This window comes from Phalacrocorax aristotelis, chromosome 30, assembly GCF_949628215.1.
Source record: "Phalacrocorax aristotelis chromosome 30, bGulAri2.1, whole genome shotgun sequence".
NCBI lineage: Eukaryota > Metazoa > Chordata > Aves > Suliformes > Phalacrocoracidae > Phalacrocorax > Phalacrocorax aristotelis.
In genome coordinates this window covers 7,261-31,528 of record NC_134305.1, presented here as the reverse complement: position 1 = coordinate 31,528, position 24,268 = coordinate 7,261, and the positions used below count along the sequence as shown (strand labels likewise).

Below are 24,268 nucleotides of genomic sequence, written 5' to 3'. Positions count from 1 at the left end.
CCCATCCAGTGCCTCACAGTATGGCCCAGTAGGGCCTAACCAGGGGCTGTTGTTCTCCCCTATCTCCTCCTCCTCCTCTTCGTAGGGCACCAGCTGCTGCCTGAGGGGCAGGGGGGGGGCAAGGGGGGGGCAGGTCAGCACCTCTGGGTGCCCCCCCGCAATTTGCCCCCCCCCCAATGTCACCTACGTCCATGTAGCCCCAGTGCTCGGGCCCTCCTCCATGGTGCCACTGTCACTGGGGTGCCCTGTGGGGATGAGGGGGATGTCACTGGGGGGAGGCATCCCCCCAGTTGGGGACAGAGGGGGTCTTCCAAATGGGTAGAGGAGCTTGGGGAGGGGCTGGAGGGCTTGGGGGGAGGCAAAGAGGGTGCTGGGGAGGGGCAAAGGAGGGTGTTGGGAGGCCCCCAATGGGAGGGGGGGTCTTAAAAATCTGGGGGGGGGTGTCAGGGTACCTGAATGCGGTGAGGGGATCCTGGGGGGTTCCACATTACCTGCCTCCCCTTGGGCAATGCTCACACGCATCTGGAGGTATTGGATGTACCCCAAGACATTCTGCAGCACCTGCACCTGGGGGGTGGGGGAGTTTGGGGGGGGGTCCGGGGGGTGGGGGGCATGCAGCCTCCCCCAGCCACCCCGCTTTTCCCTGACCTCCCCCACCCCAATCCTGTCCCCCCTCCCCAGTATCCCGATGTTCCCCCCACACACCCCCCCACCCCAGGGTACCCCCCTGTACCTGGGTGTGGGTCCCCCCTGCACTGTGGGGCCACGGTACCATGCGGTCCAGGTCCCGCAGCAGCGAGCGCCAGTCCCGCCTGGGGGGGGAACATGCCACAGACTGAGGGACTGAGGGACACACAGGTGTGGGGGAGCGACATGGTGGGGGGGGCACTGGGAGGGGGGGAAACGGGAGGCGACATGGGGGAGCCCCCGGGGGGGGGGGCTCATGGGGGACAGCGGTGGGGGCACCCCAAGGGGGGGGACATGGGGGGGGGTGGTGGTGACACTTGGGGGGGGATTAAAGAGGGGGGAAGAGAAGGGTCTATACGGGGACCCCCAGGGGTGACACGGGGGGGGGTGTGTGTGACACCCAGAGGGACGCAGTGCTCCCCCTCAGAGCCCCCGCTCCCCCCTCACCGGTGCCTTCGGTGCGGCCTCGTGGACGGGGTGCTGCCCCGCGGCTTTCCCATCTCGGAGGGGAGCCAAACGGCCCCGGGGGTGTGTGTCAGAGCGGGGTGGGGGGCCGGGCGTGCCCAGGCCCCGGGGGGGGGCCCTAGGCCCGGGGGGCAGCGAGGCTTCAGGGCGTGGATTCCCGCGCTCGCACCTCACACATGCAGGGCGGGGCGAGTGGGCGGAGCCAGCGCCCGCTTCGCCTCCCATTGGACGAAGCCTCCGCGTGGTGACCGCGGCTTAGTCGAAGGCAGCGTCCCGCCTGTTGCCAGGGCAAGCAGGGGCTGGGCGTGGCCTGGTGGCAGCGCCAGAGCTAGCCCCGCCCCCCGCGCCCCTATTTCTTCCCCCACCGCCATTTTCTGGCTCTGGAGCAAACGGGGGGGTGGGGGGTGGGTGGGTGTGTGTGTGGCGGAAAGACCCCTGGGGGGCCCACAAAGCATGACACCAAGTGCTAATTAAACAGTTTTATTGCCCCGGGCGGGGTGGGGGGAGAAGGGGGATGAAAACAGTGCCTGGGGGGGGAAAAACACACCCATGATACCCCTCAATTTTGCCCCCCCCCCCCCCCCGGGGCTCAGCCACCTCCAGGGGGAAGCAGCCCCCCAAAATAGCCCCCTCTGGGGAGGCAGGACCAGGGAGGGAGTCCCTGTGTGAGAGCCTGGGGGGGCACACACAGTGTTGGGAACCTGTGGGGATGTTGAGCGGGGAGTCCAGCCTCCAGTGCGCCAAAGCTCAAGGCAAAGCCAACTGCTCCCCCGGGGGACCTGACTGAGCACCCCGAGGGGGGTCTCGGGGTGGTATGGGGTCCTGGGGGATCCAAGGGAGGGTCCCAGGGCACCCCAGTGGGGGTCTCGGGGTGGTAGGAGGTCCTGGGGGATCCTGAAGGATCAGAGAGAGAGTCCCAGTGCACCCTGAAGGGGGTGCCTTGGAGTAGCAGGGGGGTCCCAGGGGAGCCTGGGGGATCTGAGGGGGGGTGTGTGTCTCAGGGTGGTAGGGAGTCCCAGGGGATCCTGGGGATCCAAGGGGGGGTCCCCTATTTCCCGGCGATGAGGGGGTTGCGCAGAACGACGATGACGGAGTCGCCGCGGAGGAACATCTTGGAGATGTACCGGTCCTTGTTCACCGGCTTAGATTTCTTCTTCCCCTTCCCGCTCTTGGGCACCTCTGTCCACATCTCCTTCACGTTCTCCAGCACCATGTTGCAGTGCCTTGGGGGGACACAGATGGGACACACATATATTTGGGGGGGTCCCCTGAAGCTGGGGAGAGGGGCTGCACCTCTCCTAAGGGGACATGTAATCATTAAGGTCGGAAAAGGCCTCTAAGATCATCAAGGCCAACCATCAACCCAACACCACTAAAATCGTGTTGCCAAGTGCCGCGTCGACATGTTGTTTGAAGCCCCCCAGGGATGGCGACTCCCCCACCTCCCTGGGCAGCCTCTGCCAGTGCTTGACAGCCCTTTTGGTGAAGAAATAGTCCCCAACAGCCAACCTAAACCTCCCCAACGCAACCGGAGGCCGTTTCCTCTCCAATCGCTTGTTCCTTGGGAGCAGAGACCGACCCCCCCCTCACTCCAGCCCCTCTCAGGCAGCTGCAGAGAGCGAGAAGGGCTCTCCCCTCAGCCCCCCCTTCTCCAGGCTAAACCCCCCCAGCCCCCTCAGCCGCCCCCCAGCACACTTGTGCTCCAGACCCTGCCCCAGCCCTGCTGCCCTTCTCTGGACACGCTCCAGCCCCTCAAGGCCCTTCTTGTCCCGAGGGGCCCAAACCTGAGCCCAGCATTCGAGGTGGGGCCTCCCCAGGGCCGAGCACAGGGGCCCCATCCCTGCCCGGCTCCTGCTGGCCACCCCAGTGCTGACACAAGCCCGGGGGCTGGTGGCCTCCTTGGCCACCCGGGCACTGCTGGCTCATGCCCAGCCGCTGTCAGCCAGCACCCCCAGGGCCTTCTCCACCACGCAGCTTTCCAGACACTCTGCCCCAAGCCTGGAACGTTGCCTGGGGTCATTGTGACCCAAGGGCAGGACCTGTCACTTGGCCTTGTTAAACCTCACCCAATTAAGCTCAGCCCATGGATCCAGCCTGTCCAGATCCCCCTGCAGAGCCTTCCTACCCTGGAGCAGATCGACGCTCCTGCCTAATTTGGTGTCACCTGCAAGCTTAGCCCATGCTCAACCCCCTCATCCAAATCATTGATTAAGTTGTTATAAAAGTCTGGCCCCAAAAAAAGTCTGGCCCTAACACTGAGCCCGGGGACACAGCTCATGACCAGCCACCAACTGGACTTAGCTCCATGGAAGGGTTGGGGGGAGCAGGAGCACAAGGGGAGGACATTGACTGAGACCAGAGGAAATCGGGGGGGCCCTGAGGGGAACTGAGCAGGACCAGGGGGACCCCAGCAAGATTCTGTGGACCCAGCAGCACTGAAGGGACATGGGGGCAACCCAACAGAACCTCCAGGGAATTTGGTGACATTAGGGGGACTCAAAGGAATGGTGGGGACCCCAGAGGGGAAGAGGCAGGATCGGGGGGATGCTGGGTCACACCAGGGAGACCCCAGGGGGCCTTTGGGGTCCCTGCAGGACACTGGGACCCTGAGGGCTCTTTGGGGGCTGTGGGGTGACCAATGTGGACACTGGGGACCATGGGGGGAGCCAGGGAGACGCTGGGAACCCTGAGGAGAACAAGCAGGACCATGTGGCACAAAAGGGTGATCTGGGGGACCCCAGAGGATGCTTTGGGGGTGACTCAGAGGGTTATCAGGCAGCCAGGAGGTTCCAGAAAGCATTTTGGGGACCCTGGCATGTCCAAGGGGACAAGGGGACCATGGGGGGAAACTGGAGTGACCCACAGGGACAACATAAACCCCAAGGAGCAGGACTGGGGAGCTCCTGGGCACTCTGGGACGTCCCAGGTCCCCTCAATGTGACACCGCTGGACACCAAGGACCCCTGGAACTCCCTTGGGGACAACAACACGGACCTGTCAAAGGCCTTGACGCGTCCCAGGAGCTTCTTGTTGTTGCGGCAGTTGATGAGGACCTGGGTGTTGTTCTTGACGGACTGGGTGAGGACAGAGAGTGGCCCCGTGTTGAACTCCTCTTCCTCTCGCTTCTGCAGCTCCTCCGGCGTCATCTCGCTCTTGGGCTTGTTCAGCAAGCTCCTGCGTGGGGACAGCGAGTGGATGTTGGGGGGACATTGCGGGGATGCTGTCAGGGTGGGGGGGGCATCCAGATGGGGACACAGTGGAGTGGGGGCTGGGGAGCCGGGGGTGCCAGGGGACACTGTGGGTGGCAGATGGCATTAGCATGGGGAATCGGGGGTGGCAGGGGACACTGAGATGGGGACCAGGGGGTGCCAGGGGTCGGCAGGCTGGGGAGCCAGGGGTGCCAGGGGACGGCGGGCTGGGGAGCCGGGGGTGCCAGGGGATACTGGGGGTGGCGGATGGCGTTAGCATGGGGAATCGGGGGTGGCAGGAGACACTGAGATGGGGACCAGGGGGTGGCAGGGGACCGCGGGCTGGGGAGCCGGGGGTGCCAGGGGACACTGAGATGGGGACCAGGGGGTGGCAGGGGACCGCGGGCTCGGGAGCCGGGGGTGCCAGGGGACACTGAGATGGGGACCAGGGGGTGGCAGGGGACGGCGGGTTGGAGAGCACGGGGTAGCAGGGGACCGGGGTCGGGGTACGGGGGATGCCTGGAGACACCAGGGGTGCCCAGGGAGACCGGAACGAGGAACCGAGGGCTCCGGGGTCACCGGGAACAACGCAGGGGGAGACGGGAGTCTCCGGGGCAAAACGCTGGGTGGGGGGGGACGACGACGAACCCAAGACCGGGACAGCAGGAACGGGACACGGGATCCGTTTCGAACCGGCCCCGGCCCCGGCCCCGGCCCCAGCCCCGGCCCCTCCTCACATGGCGGCTCTGCTCCGGTCCCGGCGGCTCCACTCGTGCGCGCCGCCTTCACGTCCCGCTTCCGGGTCACGGCGCACCCGCGCCTCTACTTCCGGGTCACCACGCCGCCGCGAAAAAGGGAACGACCGTAACGCGGAGGGCGGGGCACTTAAAAATGGGCGGGGCGAGAGATAAAGGGGCGGGACCGCAGCACGGCCACGGCGGCAGGTTGCGGGGAGGGGGAATGGGCGGGGCCCGGCTGTTTGGGGGCGGGGCATGGCCGGGTGCCGAAGGGGGCGGGGCCTATAGGGACGGGTCGTTACTGGCCGGCTGCCAGGAGGGGGCGGAGCTTAGACTGGGAGTGGGACGCCAATGGGGCGTGGTTGGAGGGTGGTGGGCGGGGCCTGGCGCGCACCCCTTTGGCTGGGGGCTTGGCCGCTGGCCAGGGGCGGGGCCAAAAGTGTAAGGGGCGCGGCCGGGGGGCGGGGGGCTTTGGTCGACGGCCAATTAGGGGGGGTGTCGGGGAGGGGGGCGTGGCCAGGGGAGGGGGCGTGGCCGGGGAGGGGGCTTGGTGCGGTGGGTGCGGGCGCGCAGAGGGCGGCGGCGGCGGCCATGGACGGGCGGCCCGGGACAAGGTACGGGGGCGGGACCGGGACCGGGACCGGGACCGGGACCGGGTCTCCGGGGAGGGGGTCCCGGGGTAGGGACCCCGGGGGGGGGCGGGATCGGGACCCCGGGGAGGGGGTCCCGGGATCCGGTCCCCGGGGGGGAGATCAGGATCGGGCCCCCTCGGAAGGGTCCTGAGGCAGGGACCACGAGGGGAGGCAGGATCGGGCCCTTGGGGAGGGGGTCCCGGCGTAGGGACCCCGGGGGGGAGGTCAGGATCGGGCCCCCTGGCAGGGTTCCAGGGGCAGAGACCCCGGTGGGGGGGCAGGATCGGGCCCCCTTGAGGAGGTCCCGAGGGATAAGAAAGGGTCCGACCCCGGAAGGGGGTGTCTCAGGGTCCGGTCCCTGGGAGGAGGGGCGGGGGACAGGATCGGGCCCCCCCGGCGAGGGGGTGCACCCTTGGGGGCAGGGAGGGGACAGGACCGGGGCTGGGATGGGGTCCCAGGGCACCGGGGCAGGATCTGGACCCTCAATAGGGGGGTCCCGGGGGCTGCTCCTGGGGGGGCAGGGACAGGACCCAGCTGCTGGTGGGGGTGGGGAGTCCCGGGGGCGATGGGACCCCCATGGGTGGGGACCCCCTGGGGTAGGGGTGGGCCGTGTGGCCCCCCTTGATGAGCGAGTCAGGGGGTCCTGGCACGAGAGGCGGTGGCTGTGGGTGCTTGTGCGCGTCCTCGTGCGAGCCGGGGGTGTCGTCGTGCACTCTGTGTGTGGGTGTGAAGCCGGGCGTGGCCTCGTGCGAGACTCGTGTGAGCCGCGTGCCTCCTCATGCGTCCTCGTGTGTGCCACGTGTGAGACTTCTGTGTCCTTATGCCTCCTCGTGTGTCGTCGTGCCTCCTTGTGCGAGCCTCATGTGAGCCGCCTGCCTCCTCGTGTGTCCTCGTGCCTCCTCGTGCATCCTCATGCCTCCTTGCGCGTCTTCGTGCCTCCTCGTGTGAGCTGCGTGCAAGCCACATGCCTCCTCGTGCCTCCTCATGCTTCCTTGTGCTTCCTCGTGCCTCTTCATGCACCCTCGTGCAAGCCATGCGGCAGCAGGGAGCCGCGCAAGCCCTGTGCCAGCCCATGGCAGGAGGAGGGGGGCGTGTGTGTGCGACGTGACACTGGGGTCCCGGCTTGGCGCAGACGCGTGTGTGAGGGTGAGGAGACCCCCCCCCGCACTGGTGCACACGCGTGTGCGAGGACCCGGGGTGTCGCTCGCCCTGGGCAGGGCGGGGGGGGCCACGTGCGCGTGTGTGTACATCACGTGTGGCCTTGGCGTGACGTGGCCAGGGACACTCATGCGTGTGAGTGTGTGTGTGTGTGTGTGCGCGCGTCCCCCCCACCCCGCTCCGCCGGCCCCCCCCGGCACCCAGGCACCTGGGTCCCCTACACCCCCCTCCCCGACACCCAGCCTGGGTTGGTGCTGGTCCCAGTCAGTGCCGGGTTCTGGTCCCAGTCAGTGCCCGGGTTCTGGTCCCAGTTAGTGCCGGGTTCTGGTCCCAGTCAGTGCCCGGTTCTGGTCCCAGTCAGTGCCCGGTTCTGGTCCCAGTTAGTGCCGGGTTCTGGTCCCAGTTAGTGCCCGGTTCTGGTCCCAGTCAGTGCAGGGTTCTGGTCCCAGTTAGTGGTTGGTTCTGGTCCCAGTCAGTGCAGGGTTCTGGTCCCAGTTAGTGGTTGGTTCTGGTCCCAGTCAGTGCAGGGTTCTGGTCCCAGTTAGTGGTTGGTTCTGGTCCCAGTCAGTGCAGGGTTTTGGTCCCAGTTAGTGGTTGGTTCTGGTCCCAGTTAGTGCCCGGTTCTGGTCCCAGTCAGTGCCCGGTTCTGGTCCCAGTCAGTGCCCGGTTCTGGTCCCAGTTAGTGCCCGGTTCTGGTCCCAGTTAGTGGTTGGTTCTGGTCCCAGTCAGTGGTTGGTTCTGGTCCCAGTCAGTGCCCGGTTCTGGTCCCAGTCAGTGCCCGGTTCTGGTCCCAGTCAGTGGTTGGTTCTGGTCCCAGTCAGTGGTTGGTTCTGGTCCCAGTCAGTGCCCAGTTCTGGTCCCAGTTAGTGCCCGGTTCTGGTCCCAGTCAGTGCAGGGTTCTGGTCCCAGTTAGTGGTTGGTTCTGGTCCCAGTCAGTGCAGGGTTTTGGTCCCAGTTAGTGGTTGGTTCTGGTCCCAGTTAGTGCCCGGTTCTGGTCCCAGTCAGTGCCCGGTTCTGGTCCCAGTCAGTGCCCGGTTCTGGTCCCAGTCAGTGGTTGGTTCTGGTCCCAGTCAGTGCCCGGTTCTGGTCCCAGTCAGTGCCCGGTTCTGGTCCCAGTCAGTGGTTGGTTCTGGTCCCAGTTAGTGCCGGGTTCTGGTCCCAGTTAGTGGTTGGTTCTGGTCCCAGTCAGTGTAGGGTTCTGGTCCCAGTCAGTGGTTGGTTCTGGTCCCAGTCAGTGCAGGGTTTTGGTCCCAGTCAGTGCCCGGTTCTGGTCCCAGTTAGTGCCGGGTTCTGGTCCCAGTCAGTGCCCGGTTCTGGTCCCAGTCAGTGCCCGGTTCTGGTCCCAGTTAGTGCCGGGTTCTGGTCCCAGTTAGTGCCCGGTTCTGGTCCCAGTCAGTGTAGGGTTCTGGTCCCAGTCAGTGGTTGGTTCTGGTCCCAGTCAGTGTAGGGTTCTGGTCCCAGTCAGTGGCCGGTTCTGGTCCCAGTTAGTGGTTGGTTCTGGTCCCAGTCAGTGCAGGGTTTTGGTCCCAGTTAGTGGTTGGTTCTGGTCCCAGTCAGTGCAGGGTTTTGGTCCCAGTCAGTGCCCGGTTCTGGTCCCAGTCAGTGCCCGGTTCTGGTCCCAGTCAGTGCCCGGTTCTGGTCCCAGTTAGTGCCCGGTTCTGGTCCCAGTCAGTGCCCGGTTCTGGTCCCAGTCAGTGCCCGGTTCTGGTCCCAGTTAGTGCCGGGTTCTGGTCCCAGTCAGTGCCCGGTTCTGGTCCCAGTCAGTGCCCGGTTCTGGTCCCAGTCAGTGCCCGGTTCTGGTCCCAGTTAGTGCCGGGTTCTGGTCCCAGTCAGTGCCCGGTTCTGGTCCCAGTCAGTGCCCGGTTCTGGTCCCAGTTAGTGCCGGGTTCTGGTCCCAGTCAGTGCCCGGTTCTGGTCCCAGTCAGTGCCCGGTTCTGGTCCCAGTTAGTGCCGGGTCCTGCTCCCAGTCAGTGCCCGGTTCTGGTCCCAGTTAGTGCCGGGTTCTGGTCCCAGTCAGTGCCCAGTTCTGGTCCCAGTTAGTGCCGGGTTCTGGTCCCAGTTAGTGCCGGGTCCTGCTCCCAGTCAGTGCCCGGTTCTGGTCCCAGTTAGTGCCGGGTTCTGGCCCCAGTCAGTGCCCGGTTCTGCTCCCAGTCAGTGCCCGGTTCTGGCCCCAGTCAGTGCCCGGTTCTGCTCCCAGTCAGTGCCCGGTTCTGGTCCCAGTTAGTGCCCGGTTCTGGTCCCAGTTAGTGCCGGGTTCTGGCCCCAGTCAGTGCCCGGTTCTGGTCCCAGTTAGTGGTTGGTTCTGGTCCCAGTTAGTGCCGGGTTCTGGTCCCAGCCAGAGCCTGGTTCTGGTCCCAGTTCCCCCAGTTCCCCCAGTGCTGCCACAGGTGGGGGAGAAGGGGGCCGGGGGGGCAGCCTGTCCCGAGCGGTAGCTGCCAGCGCACGTGCGGCTGGCCTCCCATTTGCATACATTTGCATGCATTTGCATGGCCCCGCCCCGTTGGTGGGTTCCCCCCCCATCCGTGTCCCCTGGCTGCGGCCCCCGGGCACGGCGCCAGGGACAGGAACAGCCCGTCCCGGCTGCACGCACGCACCCCCGGCGCACACGCACACCCGCACGCACACGGACGCACGGACGCACATGGGTACACATACAGGCACACAGACACACACGGACACATGGACACACACATGGACACACACGGACACACGGATACATGGATACATGTACGGGCACATGGACACACACACGGACACACGGACACACATGGGTACATGGGCAGATGGACAGGCACACAGACACACACGGACACACGGATACATGGATACACGTACAGGCACACGGACACACACACGGACACATATGGGCGCACGGATACAGATACAGGCACACAGACACACAGACGCATGGCTACACATACAGACACACGGACACACATGGACACGCAGATACATGGATACACATACAGGCAGACGGACACACACGCATTGATATACACATGCGCACATGGACACACGGACACACACGGACACACACGGACATGCACGCGGACATACAGAGACATGCGCACATCTGCAGGCACAGAGACACATGGACAGACATGTGGACGGGACACACAGAGACACCCGGAGACACACAGACACATGGACACACACAGAGACACCCCCCCCACCCCCCCCCCCCATCCCCCCCCAGGAACACCCACACAGATACACACACACCCCCCCCGACACCCCCCCAGACACACCCACCCCGGCGCCCAAGGACACGCCCACGAACACACAGACACACCCACGTGGACACCCCTTTCCACACCCACGGGCACACCCACCCATGGACACACCCACACCCACCCAGAAACACCCTGACACCCACCCAGACACTCCACCCCCCCGCGGACACACCCGCAGACACCCCCCCCCAGCATGCACACCCACAGACACACCCACCCCTGGACACACCCACCCAGACACACCCCTCCCAGCACGTACACACAGCCCTGGACACACCCAGACACCCACCCAGACATCCGGACACACACCCAGAAGGACACACTCATACAAACCTGTACGCACACATAGGTGGAGCCTGACACACCCGTTTGCACACCCAGACGCACGCCAGGGTACACACGCACATGGACACACCAGGAAACACCTGGAGACACACCTGGACGCACTCGCACACACCCATATGCACAGCAGGGCACACCCGCGCACACCTCACACAGCTGGACACCGACACACCTGGACACCCCCGCGCACACCCGGACACACCCAGACACACGCCAGGGCACCCCCGCGCACCCCCGGACACACCCCAGACACACCCAGACACACGCCAGGGCACCCCCGCGCACACCCGGACACACCCAGACACACCCAGACACACGCCAGGGCACCCCTGTGCACCCCCGGACACACCCAGACACACCCAGACACACGCCAGGGCACCCCCGCGCACACCCGGACACACCCAGACACACGCCAGGGCACACCCGTTCACCCCCGGACACACCCAGACACACGCCAGGGCACCCCCGCGCACCCCCGGACACACCCAGACACACCCAGACACACGCCAGGGCACCCCCGCGCACCCCCGGACACACCCAGACACACCCAGACACACGCCAGGGCACCCCCGGACACACCCGGACACACCCAGACACACGCCAGGGCACCCCCGCGCACACCCGGACACACCCGGACACACCCAGACACACGCCAGGGCACCCCCGCGCACACCCGGACACACCCAGACACACGCCAGGGCACACCCGTTCACCCCCGGACACACCTAGACACACGCCAGGGCACCCCCGCGCACACCCGGACACACCCGGACACACCCAGACACACGCCAGGGCACCCCCGCGCACCCCCGGACACACCCGGACACACCCAGACACACGCCAGGGCACACCCGCCCTCGCACGCCCCTGCCCCGTCCCAGCAGCGCCCTGCGCCCCGGTGTCGGTGGGGGTGTCACTGGGTGTCCCCGTGCCCCCCGTGTCCCCAGGCTCGCGGTGCCAGCGCAGGGTCTGCGGGTCCCTGTCAGCACCCATGGGTGCTGGGGGTACTGGTGCTGCGGGAGGAGCTGGCGGGATGTGGTGCGGGGGGCGTGGGTGCTGGGGGTGCAGGGGGGGTCCTTGGGGTGCAATATGGGTGCAGCGTGGGTGCGGTGTGGGTGCCCCAGGGTGCTTTGTGGGTGCCTGGGGTGCAATGTGGGTGCAGCATGGGGTGCAAGGGGTGCAGCGTGGGGTGCAGGGGGTGCAGCGTGGGGTGCAAGGGGTGCAGCGTGGGTGCGGTGTGGGTGCCCCAGGGTGCTTTGTGGGTGCCTGGGGTGCAATGTGGGTGCCTGGGGTGCAAGGGGGTGCAGCGTGGGGTGCAAGGGGTGCAGCGTGGGTGCGGTGTGGGTGCCCCAGGGTGCTTTGTGGGTGCCTGGGGTGCTTTGTGGGTGCCTGGGGTGCAATGTGGGTGCCTGGGGTGCAAGGGGTGCAGCGTGGGGTGCAGGGGGTTGCAGCGTGGGGTGCAAGGGGTGCAGCGTGGGTGCGGTGTGGGTGCCCCAGGGTGCTTTGTGGGTGCCTGGGGTGCAATGTGGGTGCCTGGGGTGCAAGGGGTGCAGCGTGGGGTGCAAGGGGTGCAGCGTGGGTGCGGTGTGGGTGCCCCAGGGTGCTTTGTGGGTGCCTGGGGTGCAATGTGGGTGCCTGGGGTGCAAGGGGTGCAGCGTGGGGTGCAAGGGGTGCAGCGTGGGTGCGGTGTGGGTGCCCCAGGGTGCTTTGTGGGTGCCTGGGGGTGCTTTGTGGGTGCCTGGGGTGCAATGTGGGTGCCTGGGGTGCAAGGGGTGCAGCGTGGGGTGCAGGGGGTGCAGCGTGGGGTGCAAGGGGTGCAGCGTGGGTGCGGTGTGGGTGCCCCAGGGTGCTTTGTGGGTGCCTGGGGTGCAATGTGGGTGCCTGGGGTGCAAGGGGTGCAGCGTGGGGTGCAGGGGGTGCAGCGTGGGTGCAGTGTGGATGCCCCAGGGTGCAGCACAGGTGCCTGGGGTGCAATGTGGGTGCAGCGTGGGGTGCAGTGTGGGTGCTTGGTGTGCAATATGGGTGCAGCATGGGTGCCTGGGGTGCAGCGTGGGGTGCCTGGGGTGCAATATGGGTGCAGCATGGATGCAGTGTGGGTGCAGTGTGGGTGCCTGGGGTGCAGCGTGGATGCAGTGTGGGTGCAGGGAGTGCAGCGTGGGGTGCCTGGGGTGCAGCGTGGGTGCAAAATGGGGTGCAGAGAGTGCAGCGTGGGGTGCAGGGGGTGCAGCACGGGAGCGGAGCGGGTGCAGGGTGGGTGCAGCGAGTGCACTGCGGGTGCCTGGGGTGCAGCGGGGGGTTGCCCACCAGCACCCACGGAGCTGGGGGGCACCGGCAGGTCGACGCCGGAGCTGCGGAAGGAGCGCTCGCGGGACGCGGCGCGGTGCCGGCGCAGCCGGGAGACGGAGGTCTTCTACCAGCTGGCGCACACCCTGCCCTTCGCCCGCGGCGTCAGCGCCCACCTCGACAAGGCCTCCATCATGCGCCTCACCATCAGCTACCTGCGCGTCCACCGCCTCCTCGCTGCCGGTGAGCCCCTCCCGGGACCCCCCGGGACCCCCCGGCACCCATGGGACCTCTTGGGGCCTCCTGGGACCCCCAAACACCCATGGTGCCTCCTGGGGCCTCCTGGGACCCCCAAACACCCATGGCACCTCCTGGGGCCTCCTGGGACCCTTGGGCACCCATGGGACCTCTTGGGGCCTCCTGGGACCCCCCAAACACCCATCAGAACTCCTGGGACCCCTGAGCACCCATGTGACCTCTTCACACCTCCTGGGACCCCTAGGGAACCATGAGACCTCTTCAGTCCTCCTGGGACACCCAAACACCCATGGGACCTCCTGGGGCCCCTAAACTCCCATGGGACCCATAGGCGCCCCCAAGCACCCCAGATGCCCTGAGCTCCCCCAGTGCCCCCCTCCAATCACCCCAGCCCCATCAGCACCCTGGGGACCCCCAAGCACCCACAGATCCCCACGCACCCCAGCCCCTCCAAGCCCCCCAGCCCCCCTGAGCACCCATAGGCCCCCCAAGAACCCCGGGGACCTCTGAGATTCTGCCCTCAAGCACCCACAGCCCCCCTGAGCACCCTGGGGACCCCTGAGCTCCCCCTGTCCCCTCCCTTAAGGAACCCCCAACCCCTCAGCACCCTTGGGACCCCCACACACCCCAGACCCCCCCCAAGCACTCCAGACCCCCTGAGCATCCTGGACACCCTCTAAGCTCCCCCCCCCAAGCACCCACAACCCCCTCCCCAAGAACCCACAACCCCCTGAGCCCCCACAGGCCCCCCAAGAACCCCAGGCCCCATAGCATCCCGGGCACCCTCTAAGCTCCCCACCCAAGTACCCCAGACCCCTTGAGCACCCATAGGTCCCCGAAGGACCCCAGGCCCCTGAGCACCCTGGGGACCCCTGAGCTCCCCCAGCCCCCTCCCCCAAGCACCGCCAGCACCCTGAGGCCCCCCCTCCCCCCCGGCCCCGATAACGCGCCCATCCCCCAGGTGCCTGGGCGGCGGCGGCGGAGGAGGTGGATGGGTGCTACCTGAAGGCGCTGAGCGGCTTCGTGATGGTGCTGAGCGAGGCGGGGGACATGATCTTCCTCTCCGAGAACGTCAACCGGCTCCTGGGGCTCAGCCAGGTCGGGGGGCGTGGGGGTGGGCGCCCCACAATGCTGCCTGCGAGGGGTCCGGGGGCACCCATGGGTGGGGCGGGGGCGGAGGGGCAGGGGGCTTGGGTAAGGCATGCCAGGGTGCTCGTGCGAGGGGGCTCGTGTGAGGGTGCTGGTGCAGGGCGTGTGACGCCCCCCCACATGTGCCCCCCGCCCCCCCCGGCAGCTGGAGCTGATCGGCCACAGCGTCTTTGACTTCGTGCACCCCTGTGACCACGAGGAGCTGCAGGACGTGCTCAGCCCCCGGCAGGGTGAGAACCCTGGGACCCCCCAAAACCCCTGACCCCCCAGCACCCCAGGATTTCACCAGGACCCCCCAAATACCCCTGGGACCCCCCCCAGCACCTCGGGACTCCTCTGGGACACCCCCAATACCCCTGGGACACCCCCAACATCCCAGAACTCCCCCAGGACCCCCCAAATACCCCTGGTCCCCCCAGGCATTCTGGAACTTCCCTGGGACCCCATTGTACCCCTGACTCCCCCCAACACCCCAGAACTCCCCTGGAAGCCCCCCAGACACCACTGGGACCCCCCCGCCAGCATCCTTGAGTCTCCCCTGCAACCCCCCAAAACACCTCTGACCCCTCCAGCAGCTCTGAGACCCCCCCCAGCAGCTCTGGGACCCCCCCAGCACCCCTGGGACCCCCCCCCAGCACCCTCTGCTGACCCCCAGCACCCCTGCGACCCCCCAAACCCCCTCTTGGACCCCCAGCCCCCCCTCCAGCTCCTCCTCAGCCCCCCCTGACCCCGTCACCCCCCCAGCGGTGCCGCGGCGGCGGGGGGAGCGCTCGGGGCGCAGCTTCTCCCTGCGGATGAAGAGCACCCTGACGGGGCGCGGGCGCTGCCTCAACCTCAAGGCAGCCTCCTGGAAGGTGGGGGGACTTGGGGGGACAGGGGGACATGGGGGGGGCATGGATGGATGTGGGGGGACAGGGGGACATGGAGGGGCACAAGGTAGTGGGGGGACATGGGGGGGCATGGGTGGATGTGGGGGGACAGGGGGACATGGAGGGGCACAAGGGGGTGGGGGGACATGGGGAGGCATGGGGGGATGTGGGGGAACAGGGAGACATGGAGGGGCACAAGGGAGTGGGGGGACATGGGGAGGCATGGGGGGATGTGGGGGGACAGGGGGACATGGAGGGGCACAAGGTAGTGGGGGGACATGGTGAGGCATGGGGGGATGTGGGGGGACAGGCGGACATGGCGGTGACAGGGGAGGACGCGGGGGGCACGGGGCAGGGGGCAGCACCATGGGGTGTGATGGGGGGTCCATAGGAAGTTTGGGGTGCCCCTGCCCCCCAGGTGCTGCACTGCGCGGGGCACATGCGCACGTACGCGGGGGCGGGGGGGGGCGACCCCCCCTTGCGCTGCCTGGTGCTGATCTGTGAGGCCATCCCCCACCCGGGGGCCATCGAGACCCCCCTTGGCTCCGGCACCGTCCTCAGCCGCCACTCCATGGACATGAAGTTCACCTACTGCGATGACAGGTGGGGGTCCCTGACCCTCCAAACCCCCCAAAACTCCCCAAAACTCCCCCAAACCTCCCAAAACACCCCACAACCCCCCAAATCCCAGCAACGTCCCCCAAACCCCCCATAACTTCCCAACCCCCCCAAAAGCCCCCCAACGCTCCAAACCCCCAAAAGTCCACCAAACCCCCCCAACTGCCCCCAAAACTCCCCCAAACCCCCCAAAACTCCCCCAAAACTCACAAATCCCCCCAAACCTCCCCAAATCCCCCAACCCTCCCCAACCTCCCCCAAACCCCCCAAAACTTCCCCAACCCCCCAAAAGTCCGCCAAACCCCGCCCAACACTCCCCCAAACTCCCCCCAAATCCATCAAAACCCCTAAACCCTCCAAAACTCCCTCAAAAGCCCCCAACTCCCCCCAAAACCCTCCCAAACCCCACCAACCACCCCCAAAACCCCCCAAACCCCAACCCCCAAAACTCCCCCAAACCCACAAAACCCCAACTGCCCCCAAACCCTTCCAACCCCCTCCAAACTCCCCTAAATCCCCCCAAATCTCCCCAAAACTCCCCAGAACCCCCCAAATTCCCCCAACCCCCCCCAAACCCTTGCACCCTAACCCCCCATCACCCCAACCTCCCCCCATCACCCTGAACCCCCCCCCCAAACCCCTGGCACCCCAAACCCTCCCACCCCCCCAGTCCCTTGTTTTGTTCCCCCTCCAGCACCCTGACCCCCTCCCAACTCTCTGGCACCCCAAAAGCCCCCGGGACCCTCTTGGGGTCCCCTTTGCCCCCATAAGTTCTCCCCAAGATGCCTTAGGGACACCCCAGGACCCCCTAGGGGACCCCCAGACTCCCCCATAAGCCCACCCTGGACCCTGTTGGGGCCCCCCTTGACCCCGTAAGTGTCCACCAGGACCCCTCAAGGGCCCCCCCAGACTTCCCCAAGCCCCCAACAGCCCCTCCCGACCCTCTTGGGGCCCCCCTCGCCCCCCTAAGTGCCCCCCAAGACCACTTAGTGCCCCCCCCAGGACCCCCTAGGGGACCCCCAGCCCCCCCCCAAGGGCGCCCCCCGGGGATGGGGCTGGGGGGGACCCCTCGGCCAGCTGTGGGGGGCCCAGCTGAGTGGGGGTGCGCAGGATCGGGGAGGTGGCGGGGTACACCCCCGAGGAGCTGCTCGGCTGCTCCCTCTACGAGTACGTCCACGCCCTCGACTCCGACACCCTCAGCAGGAGCGTACACACACGTGAGTGCCCCCCAAATCCCCCCCGGCACCCCAGTCTCCACCTGGGAACCCCAACATCCCACCTGCAAACCCCAACATCCTCCTGGGAACTCCAACACCCCCCCTGCACCCCAACAACACCCCCCCAAACCCCAACATCTCTCCTGCACACCTGAGCACCCCAATATCCCCCTGGGGCATCCTGGGCACCCCAACACCCCCTCTGGGCACCTCAGCATTCCCTCTGGGCACCCCTGGGGGACCCCAACATCCCCTCTAGGCACCTCAATATTCCCTCAGGGCACCCCACGCTCCCCCCAATGGCACCTCAATACCCCCTCTGGGCACTCGTGGGCACCCCAAGATCCCCCCTAGACATCCCTGGCACCCCAGTATTCCCCCTGGGACACCCCTGGGCACTCTGACATCCCCTCTGGGCCCCCCAAGATCCCCTCTGGACCCCAACATCTCCTCATGGCACCTTAAGGTACCCTCTGGGCACTCGTGGGCACCCCAAGATCCCCCCGTGGCACCTTAAGATCCCCTCTGGGCACCCCCAACATCCTCTCTGGGCACCCCCTGGGTACCCCAAGATCCCCTCTGGACATTTCCTGGGTACCCCAAGATCCCCCGTGGCACCTTAAGATCCCCCCTGGGCACCCCTGGCACCCCAGTATTCCCCCTGGGACACCCCTGGGCACCCCAGCATCCCCCCCTGGGCACCCCGACCCCTCCCGGGTCACCTGTGGGGTGGTGGCCCCCCACAGTGCTGAGCAAGGGACAAGCGGGTGACGAGCCGAGTACCGGTTCCTGGCCAAGCGCGGGGGGTTCCTGTGGGCGCAGACCCAGGCCACCGTCATCGCCAACAGCCGCAGCGCCCAGCCCGAGGGCATCGTCTGCCTCCACTTCGTCCTCAGGTTGGGGGGGACGGGGGGGACATGGGGGGACACGGGGGGGACGGGCTCTCAGCGCAGCGTTGGGTGCCCACGGGGCATTGGCGCCATGGAAAAGGTGCCTTGGGGGGTGCAGCACCCCAAAACTCAGCCCCTGAACCTGGTTACTGGGGGGGTTGGTACCCCAAGTCTCAGCCCCCATACCCAGTGCTGGGGGGGGATCAGCACCCCATATCCAGTGCCTGGGGGGGCAGCACCCCAAAACTCATATCCCCTACCCAGTGGGGGTGTGCACCCCGTACCCAGTGCCTGGGGGGGGGTCAGCACCCCAAATCTGAGCCCCCAAACCTGGTTACTGGGAGGGGTTGGCACCACATACCCAGTGTTTTGGGGGGGGGTCAGCACCCCAAAACCTATACCCATACCCAGTGGGGGTGTGCACACCATACCCAGTGCCTGGAGGGGGCAGCCCCCCAAATCTCAGCCCCCATACCTGGTGTTGGGGTGGGGGATCAGCACCCCGTACCCAGTGCCTGGTGGGGCGGTCAGCACCCCAAATCTCAGCCCCCATACCTGGCGTTGGGGTGGGGGATCAGCACCCCGTACCCAGTGCCTGGTGGGGGGTCAGCACCCCAAATCTCAGACCCCATACCCAGTGCCTGGAGGGGTGGGGGCGGTCAGCACCCCAAACCCGGTGCCCTGCAGCCCTTATCCCCGGCCCAGTCTCGGGGGGGGTTGGTTTCTGCCCCAGGAGGGGGTGTGCCTGTCCCCCCTCCCCATCCCACGGGGGGGCTGACGGTCCCCCACAGCCGCGTGGAGCAGCGGGGCGTGGTGCTGTCCCTGGAGCAGACCCAACGCCGGGGTGAGGGGCGCCGCCTGCCCCCCCCCACTGCTGGCCCCGATGCCCCTGATGCCGTCCTCAGCCTCGGTGGGCACCAGCTGGGGCAACTGGGAGCACTGGGAGAGGGTGATGTGGCACTGTGGGGGGGCACTGGGAGGTGGTGGGAGCCCTGGGAGAGGATTGTGGGGGCACTGGGATTGGTGCATGGGGAGTTGGGGAGTCTGGGATCTTGGGGGGCTGTGGGGCATCCCTGGGGCTCTGGGGGGGTCCCTGGGGAGTTTGGGGGGGCTCTGGGGGTCCCCAGCCCTGTGGGATGGTGTGGGCAGGGGTGGGGGGGTCTGTGGGTGCTGGGGGCATCCCTGGGGATCCTGGGGGGTGTGCTGAGGGTCCCCCACCCCATGTGACGGTGCAGACGGGTGGGGGGTCTGTGGGTGCTGGGGGGGTCCCTGGGGATCCTGGGGGTTTTTCTGAGGGTCCCCCACCCCATGTAATGATGCGGACAGGGGTGGGGGGCCCGCGGGTGCTGGCTTTCGTGCGCCCGGCCCATGTCCCCGAGGCAGTGCTGCAGCGGGACCCCCGGCGCTTCTGCTCCCCCGAACTCGCCCGCCTCCTCGCCCCCATCTTTGATCCTCCCCCGGCGCCCCCCCGCCGCTCCCCCCGCAGCCCCTCCCCGGTAAGTCCAGCCTTTGGGGGGGTCCCAGCCAGGCTGGGTGGGGGGGTGCAGGGGGCACCTTGGGAGGAGTCACTGGGAGGCCTTTGGAAGTCCTGGTCAGGCTTTGGGGATCTAGGGGGGAGGCCCTGGGGAAAATGAGGGGTGTTGGGGAAAAACGGGGGATCCTGGGGGTCCTTCCCAAGCTATGGGGGGGTCTGGGAGGGATTCTTGGCAAGGTTGGGGGGGTCTTTGGGGTCTGGGGGTGTCCCTGGGGGGTCCTGGCTGGGATCGGGGGGGATCCTGAAAGAATAGTGGGGGGGCAGTTTGGTCTTGGGGGGGAACATGGAGGGGCCAGTATGTGGGTCTGGGGGTCCATGGCTGTGCCTCCCCCTTTTTCCAGCCCCCCGGGGATGAGCTGCTGTTCGAGGTGCAGAAGCTCTTTGCGGGGAGCCCCGGACCTGGCACGGCCCTGCAGGTATGGGGGGGCTGCTTGGGACCCCCCATATCCCACGACTGGGACCCCCACAACCCCCCCCGCCCCCTCCCCTTGGGCCTGGCCATGCCGGGGGTGTGTGTGTGACCCTGTCTCCCCCCCCTTGTTCCCCCCCGTCCCCCCAGGCCTCCCCCCTGGACCTGGCCATGCTGGCCCCCTACATCCCCATGGACGGTGATTTCCAGCTGGGCGGGGCCGAGGCGCCGAGGGGGCGTGGCTCACTTCATCCAGGCCCCGCCTCCTTGACAGCGGCCCCGCCCCTGCGGCCCCGCGCCCGCAGTTTTCCTGGGCGTGGCCCCGCCCCCTCCCGCCCCGGCCCCGCCCTCCCGCGCTGGGGTAGTGACCCCGCCCTCGGCCCCGCCCTGGCACCCCGCCCGGCCAGGAAGAGGTGGGTGTGGCCGCCGGGGCCGGGCTAAGGGAGGAGGCAGTAGCTGGGCAGGGCAGTGATTGGGTGGCTTATTAGGGGAGGGGCTTGATGGGGGGCTTGTTGGGGAGGGGCTTGATTGGGGAGGGGCTTGTTGGGGTGGGGTTGGGGAGGCTTGTTGGGGGAGGGACTCAATGGGGAGAGGCTTGATGGGGAGGGGCTTGGTGGGGTGGGGCTTGCTGGGGAGGGGCTTGTTGGGGTGGTAGGGGCGGGGCTTATTGCTGGGTTGGGGTTGTGGGGTCAGGATGGGGGTGTGGCATGGGTGTGGCATGGGCGTGGCATGACGGTGCTGCACAGGGCGCGGGAGCCGAGTGGGGAGGATGCGGGGGCCCCCCTGAAGCGCCCCGAGCTCGACCCCCACCTGCTGCCCCCCCTCGGCCTGGTATGCGGGGCCACGGGGGGGGGATGGGATGTGACACGGGGGGCTCACATGGGAGGACACGCAGGGGGCCACAGAGGGGACATGGGGGGTGACATGGAGGCGATATGGGGGGTGACATGGAGGGGACATGGAGGGGACAGGGGCAGGGACACAGGGGACATGGGGGGAGTCGCACACATGGGTGACAGGGTGGGGCTTATGTGGGGACACACAGACTGGTGGGACACAGTTTTGGGGGGGAACCGGGGACACACACACCGGGGACACACCAGGGGACATCGGGACAGGGGATGACACAGTTGGGGGGGGACACATGCACATGGGGGCCAGGGAATGGGGTCACGGGTGGGGACACCGGGGGGAACACGGGGGGCGGACACATGTTGATGGGGGGGTGGGGCCGTGGGGGGACATGGTGGGGTGTGGCGGGACACGGTGGGGGAGCTGTGGGGACAGAGGGTGGCCCCTGGGGAGGTGGTTGGGTCCCCTGTCCCCATGTCCCCCCTTTGGTGTCCCCATGTCCCCCCTGTCCCCCCCCACCGTGTCCCCTCCCAGGGGCTGCTGCTGAGCGGGGAGGACCCCCCCGGACTGAGCCCCCGCCTGGGGCAGGAGCAGCCTCTCGGTGAGGGTGGGCTCTAATGGGGGGGGACCCTAATAATGGGGGGGTGACCCCCTGATAATGAGGGCATGGTAATTTGGGGGGGTCCCAAAACCTTGGGGGGGACCCTGATAATGGGGTTTTAAGCTAATAATGGGGGACAGAAACCCAGGGAGACCCTCAATCTAGGAGGGAGTAGAAGCTGGGGAGACCCCCAAAACGGGGGGGGGGGGGGCAAAAATAGGAGCACCCCTATAACAGGGGTGAAACAGGGGGGACGGACAACCAGAAGGGGGGGGGTGGGTTTGAGGGGAGAACTGGGAGGGTCCCCAAAATGGATGGGGCATAACCAAGGGAGGGGGTGGCCTAAGTGGGGGGGACCCCAATAATGTGTGTGTGTCCCCTCCCAGCGCTGCTGGCTGCTGGCCTGGCCCTGCCAGGGGCCCCCCCGCACCCCCCTTTGGGAACCCCCCAGGAGGAGAGCGAGGGGTGCCCAGGGGGGCCCCCCGAGGGCACACGTCTGAAGAGCAACTGAGTGGGGGGGGCGCATGTGGAAGGGGACCCCCCCCCAAACCAGCAGCGGGTCCAAACCACCGACACCCCCCGATGGGGACTCCAAAACATCCCCCCCCCAAAAAAAAATCCAAGGGGGGGCCCTGAAACACCGACCCCCTGATACTCAATGGGGGACCCCAAAAAAACAATCCCCCCCCAAACTCACCCCACAAATTGGGGGCCCCCAACCTGGTATTCAGTGGGGCACCCCCAAATCCACATCCCATGTGTGTGGGGGTATTAAAAGCCATGACTCCTCCCACAGACCCTGGGGTCCCCCCAACTCCCCCCCATTTATCCCCCTCCCACCCTTGACCCCCCCCAAGCCCCCCATCCTTGAGGGCTTTACCACCCCTGGCATGGGGGACACCCCCTCCAAATCAGCTCCCCCAACCCATGGAACCCATGGGAGGCCCCTAGACCTCCCCACCCATGGGGATCCCCCCCCTTGGGGACCCACCTGGACACCCCCTCCCCAGCTCTGGGGGCCTCCTGGGACTGCTCCCCCCCAATTTGAGACCTCCCCCCAAATCCCCCCCCCATAGAGGGACTCACCCAGCCCTCACTTTTGGGGACCCCCCCTCCGTCCCCCTCAATCTTCCCACAGGGCCTTCCAGGGCCCCCCTCTCCTACCTCGGCGTGCCCCCCCCCCCCCGGGGGGGGCTCGGGGGAGCCCATCCCCCCACTCGGTGCTGGGCTGAAAATGCCCCTTTTCAGGGGGGCCCCCGGGACCCCCCCCACCCTCAAAATCTGGGACCACCGGGGCAGCGCCTGCCCTCCTCCCCCCCTCCCACCCCCACCGGGGCCCCCCTTTTGTACTGCCCTGTCCTGCACAGCCCTGGGGCTCCAGAGCGGGACGCTCTCGTGTGAGGGCCTTGTGCAAGAGCCACCCCTGTGCAAGAGCCTCGTGCACAATCCCCGTGCGAGAGCCACCCTTATGCACAAGCCTCGTGCCAGAGCCGTCCTCCTGCAAAAGCCTCATTCGAGAGCTGCCCCCGTGCAACAGTCTCGTGCGAGGGCCTTTTGCGAAAGCCATGCCTGTGCAAGAGCCTCGTGCAAAAACCTCCCTTGTGCAGGAGCCTTGTGCAACAGCCACCCTTGTGCAAGGTCCTTCTGCAGGAGTTTTGTGTGAGAGCCTCTGTTGTGCAAGAGCCTTGTGCAAGAGCTGCCCCGTGCAACTGTGTTGTGTGAGGGCCTTTTGCAAGAGCCACCCCTGTGCACCAGCCTCGTGCAAGGACCACGTGCAAGAACCTCGTGTGAGAGTCTCCCTTGTGCAAGAGCCTCCTGTGGGGGCTGCCCTTATGCAAAATCCTTATGCCAGAGCCATCCTCGTGCCAGAGCCTCATGTGAAGGCCTCCCTTGTGCAAGAGCCTCGTGCAAGAGCTGCCCCCGTGCAACAGCCTCGTGTGAGGGCCTTTTGCAAGAGCCACCCCTGTGCACAAGCCTCGTGCAAGCACCTTGTGCATGATCCTCGTGCGAGAGGCACCCTTGTGCAAGGAGCTTGTGCAAAAGTTTCATGTAAGAGCCTCCTTTGTGCACAGTCCTCATGTGAGAGCTGCCCTTGTGCAAGAGGCATGTGCGAGGTCCTCCCGCAAAAACCCTTTGGGCTGAGCCGCCCTCGTGCAAGAGCCACCCTTGTGCACGAGCCCTCCCAAACGATCCTCACACCTCTTGTGCCTGAGCTGGGGGGGGAGGGGAGAAGCGCACACGAGGAGCCCGGCCTCGCACGATGGCCCTTGCACAACGGCCCCTGCACAAGGGGAGGCCTGGACGCCGCTGCCCAGAGCCGCTGGGACCCACACGCACACCCCCAGCCCCCCCGTGCGAGGCCAAGCACGTACCTCCCCACTTCCCCCCCAAAATGTCGCTTGGGGGGGAGCCCTGTACTGCTCCCCCCGCCCCCCCGCTGCTGCTCCGCCCGCCCCGCGCGCTTGCACACACTTGTGTGCAGGCCATGTGCGGGGGGGTGGGGTGGGTACACAGGGACACACGCACACGTGCCCCCATGGGATGTCAACAGGGGGGACACATCCAGTGTCACCCCCCCCCCCAGTGCTGCCCCCCCCCCCATAAACCTGCTCTGAACCCACTGAGGGCTCTGGCTCTGCCTGGGGGGGACATGGGGGGACACGGGGACATGGGGATGGGGGGGGGGATGACACGGGGCATGGGGAGGTGATGGGGACATGGGGGATACAGGGTGGTGGGGACATGGTGGGACACGGGAGCAATGGGGACATGAGGGGACTTGGTGGGTCATGGAGGGGTGATGGGGACGTGGGGGGATGTGACAGGGTGATGGGGACATGAGGTGACATGGGGGACACACAGGAGGGTGCTGGGGACATGGGGGGACACAGGGGACACTGGGAGATGTGACAGGGTGATGGGGACGTGAAGGGACATGGGGGACACTGTGGGGACAAGGCAGAGCGATGGGGACACGGGGGGACACGGGGGGCTGCGAGCTGCCGCTGACCGCTCTGGTACCTCTTCGCCCCTGTCTATGGTCCCGCCTGGCTCCGCCCCCCCGACCCGCGCGGCACGCGCCCGTTTACGACACTGCCCCCTCCCGTCCAGCCGTTTTTTTGCGACAGCGGCAACGGCGGTTGGCG

General features: G+C 67.0%; 2 protein-coding genes across 2 annotated transcripts; one reads left to right on the top strand and one right to left on the bottom strand.

Annotated features, from left to right (window-relative positions):
• Positions 1-1,618: 1,618 nt before the first annotated feature.
• SNRPD2 (small nuclear ribonucleoprotein D2 polypeptide) lies at positions 1,619-5,191 on the bottom strand. Its single transcript, XM_075076387.1, has 3 exons — positions 5,078-5,191; positions 4,147-4,326; positions 1,619-2,375 (listed from the first exon to the last, which is right to left on the bottom strand). Coding segments are annotated over exons 1-3 (357 nt in total). The 5' UTR covers positions 5,080-5,191; the 3' UTR covers positions 1,619-2,200.
• A 416-nt stretch (positions 5,192-5,607) lies between these two features.
• Positions 5,608-22,396, top strand: HIF3A (hypoxia inducible factor 3 subunit alpha). The gene is given in 16 exon segments (XM_075076370.1): positions 5,608-5,691; positions 12,778-12,968; positions 13,945-14,081; positions 14,278-14,362; positions 14,877-14,986; positions 15,420-15,604; positions 16,730-16,836; positions 17,583-17,605; positions 17,608-17,732; positions 18,518-18,636; positions 19,053-19,222; positions 19,602-19,676; positions 19,820-20,082; positions 20,416-20,500; positions 21,056-21,122; positions 21,509-22,396. Coding segments are annotated over 16 exon segments (1,890 nt in total). The 5' UTR covers positions 5,608-5,668; the 3' UTR covers positions 21,634-22,396.
• The last annotated feature ends 1,872 nt before the right edge of the window (positions 22,397-24,268 follow it).

Bases quoted from the DNA above. Each gene is read 5' to 3' on its own strand.
- SNRPD2 (XM_075076387.1), bottom strand. The intron at 2,376-4,146 runs GTCCGTGTTGTT...TGTCCCCCCAAG, and splicing joins CGCGTCAAGGCCTTTGACAG to GCACTGCAACATGGTGCTGG.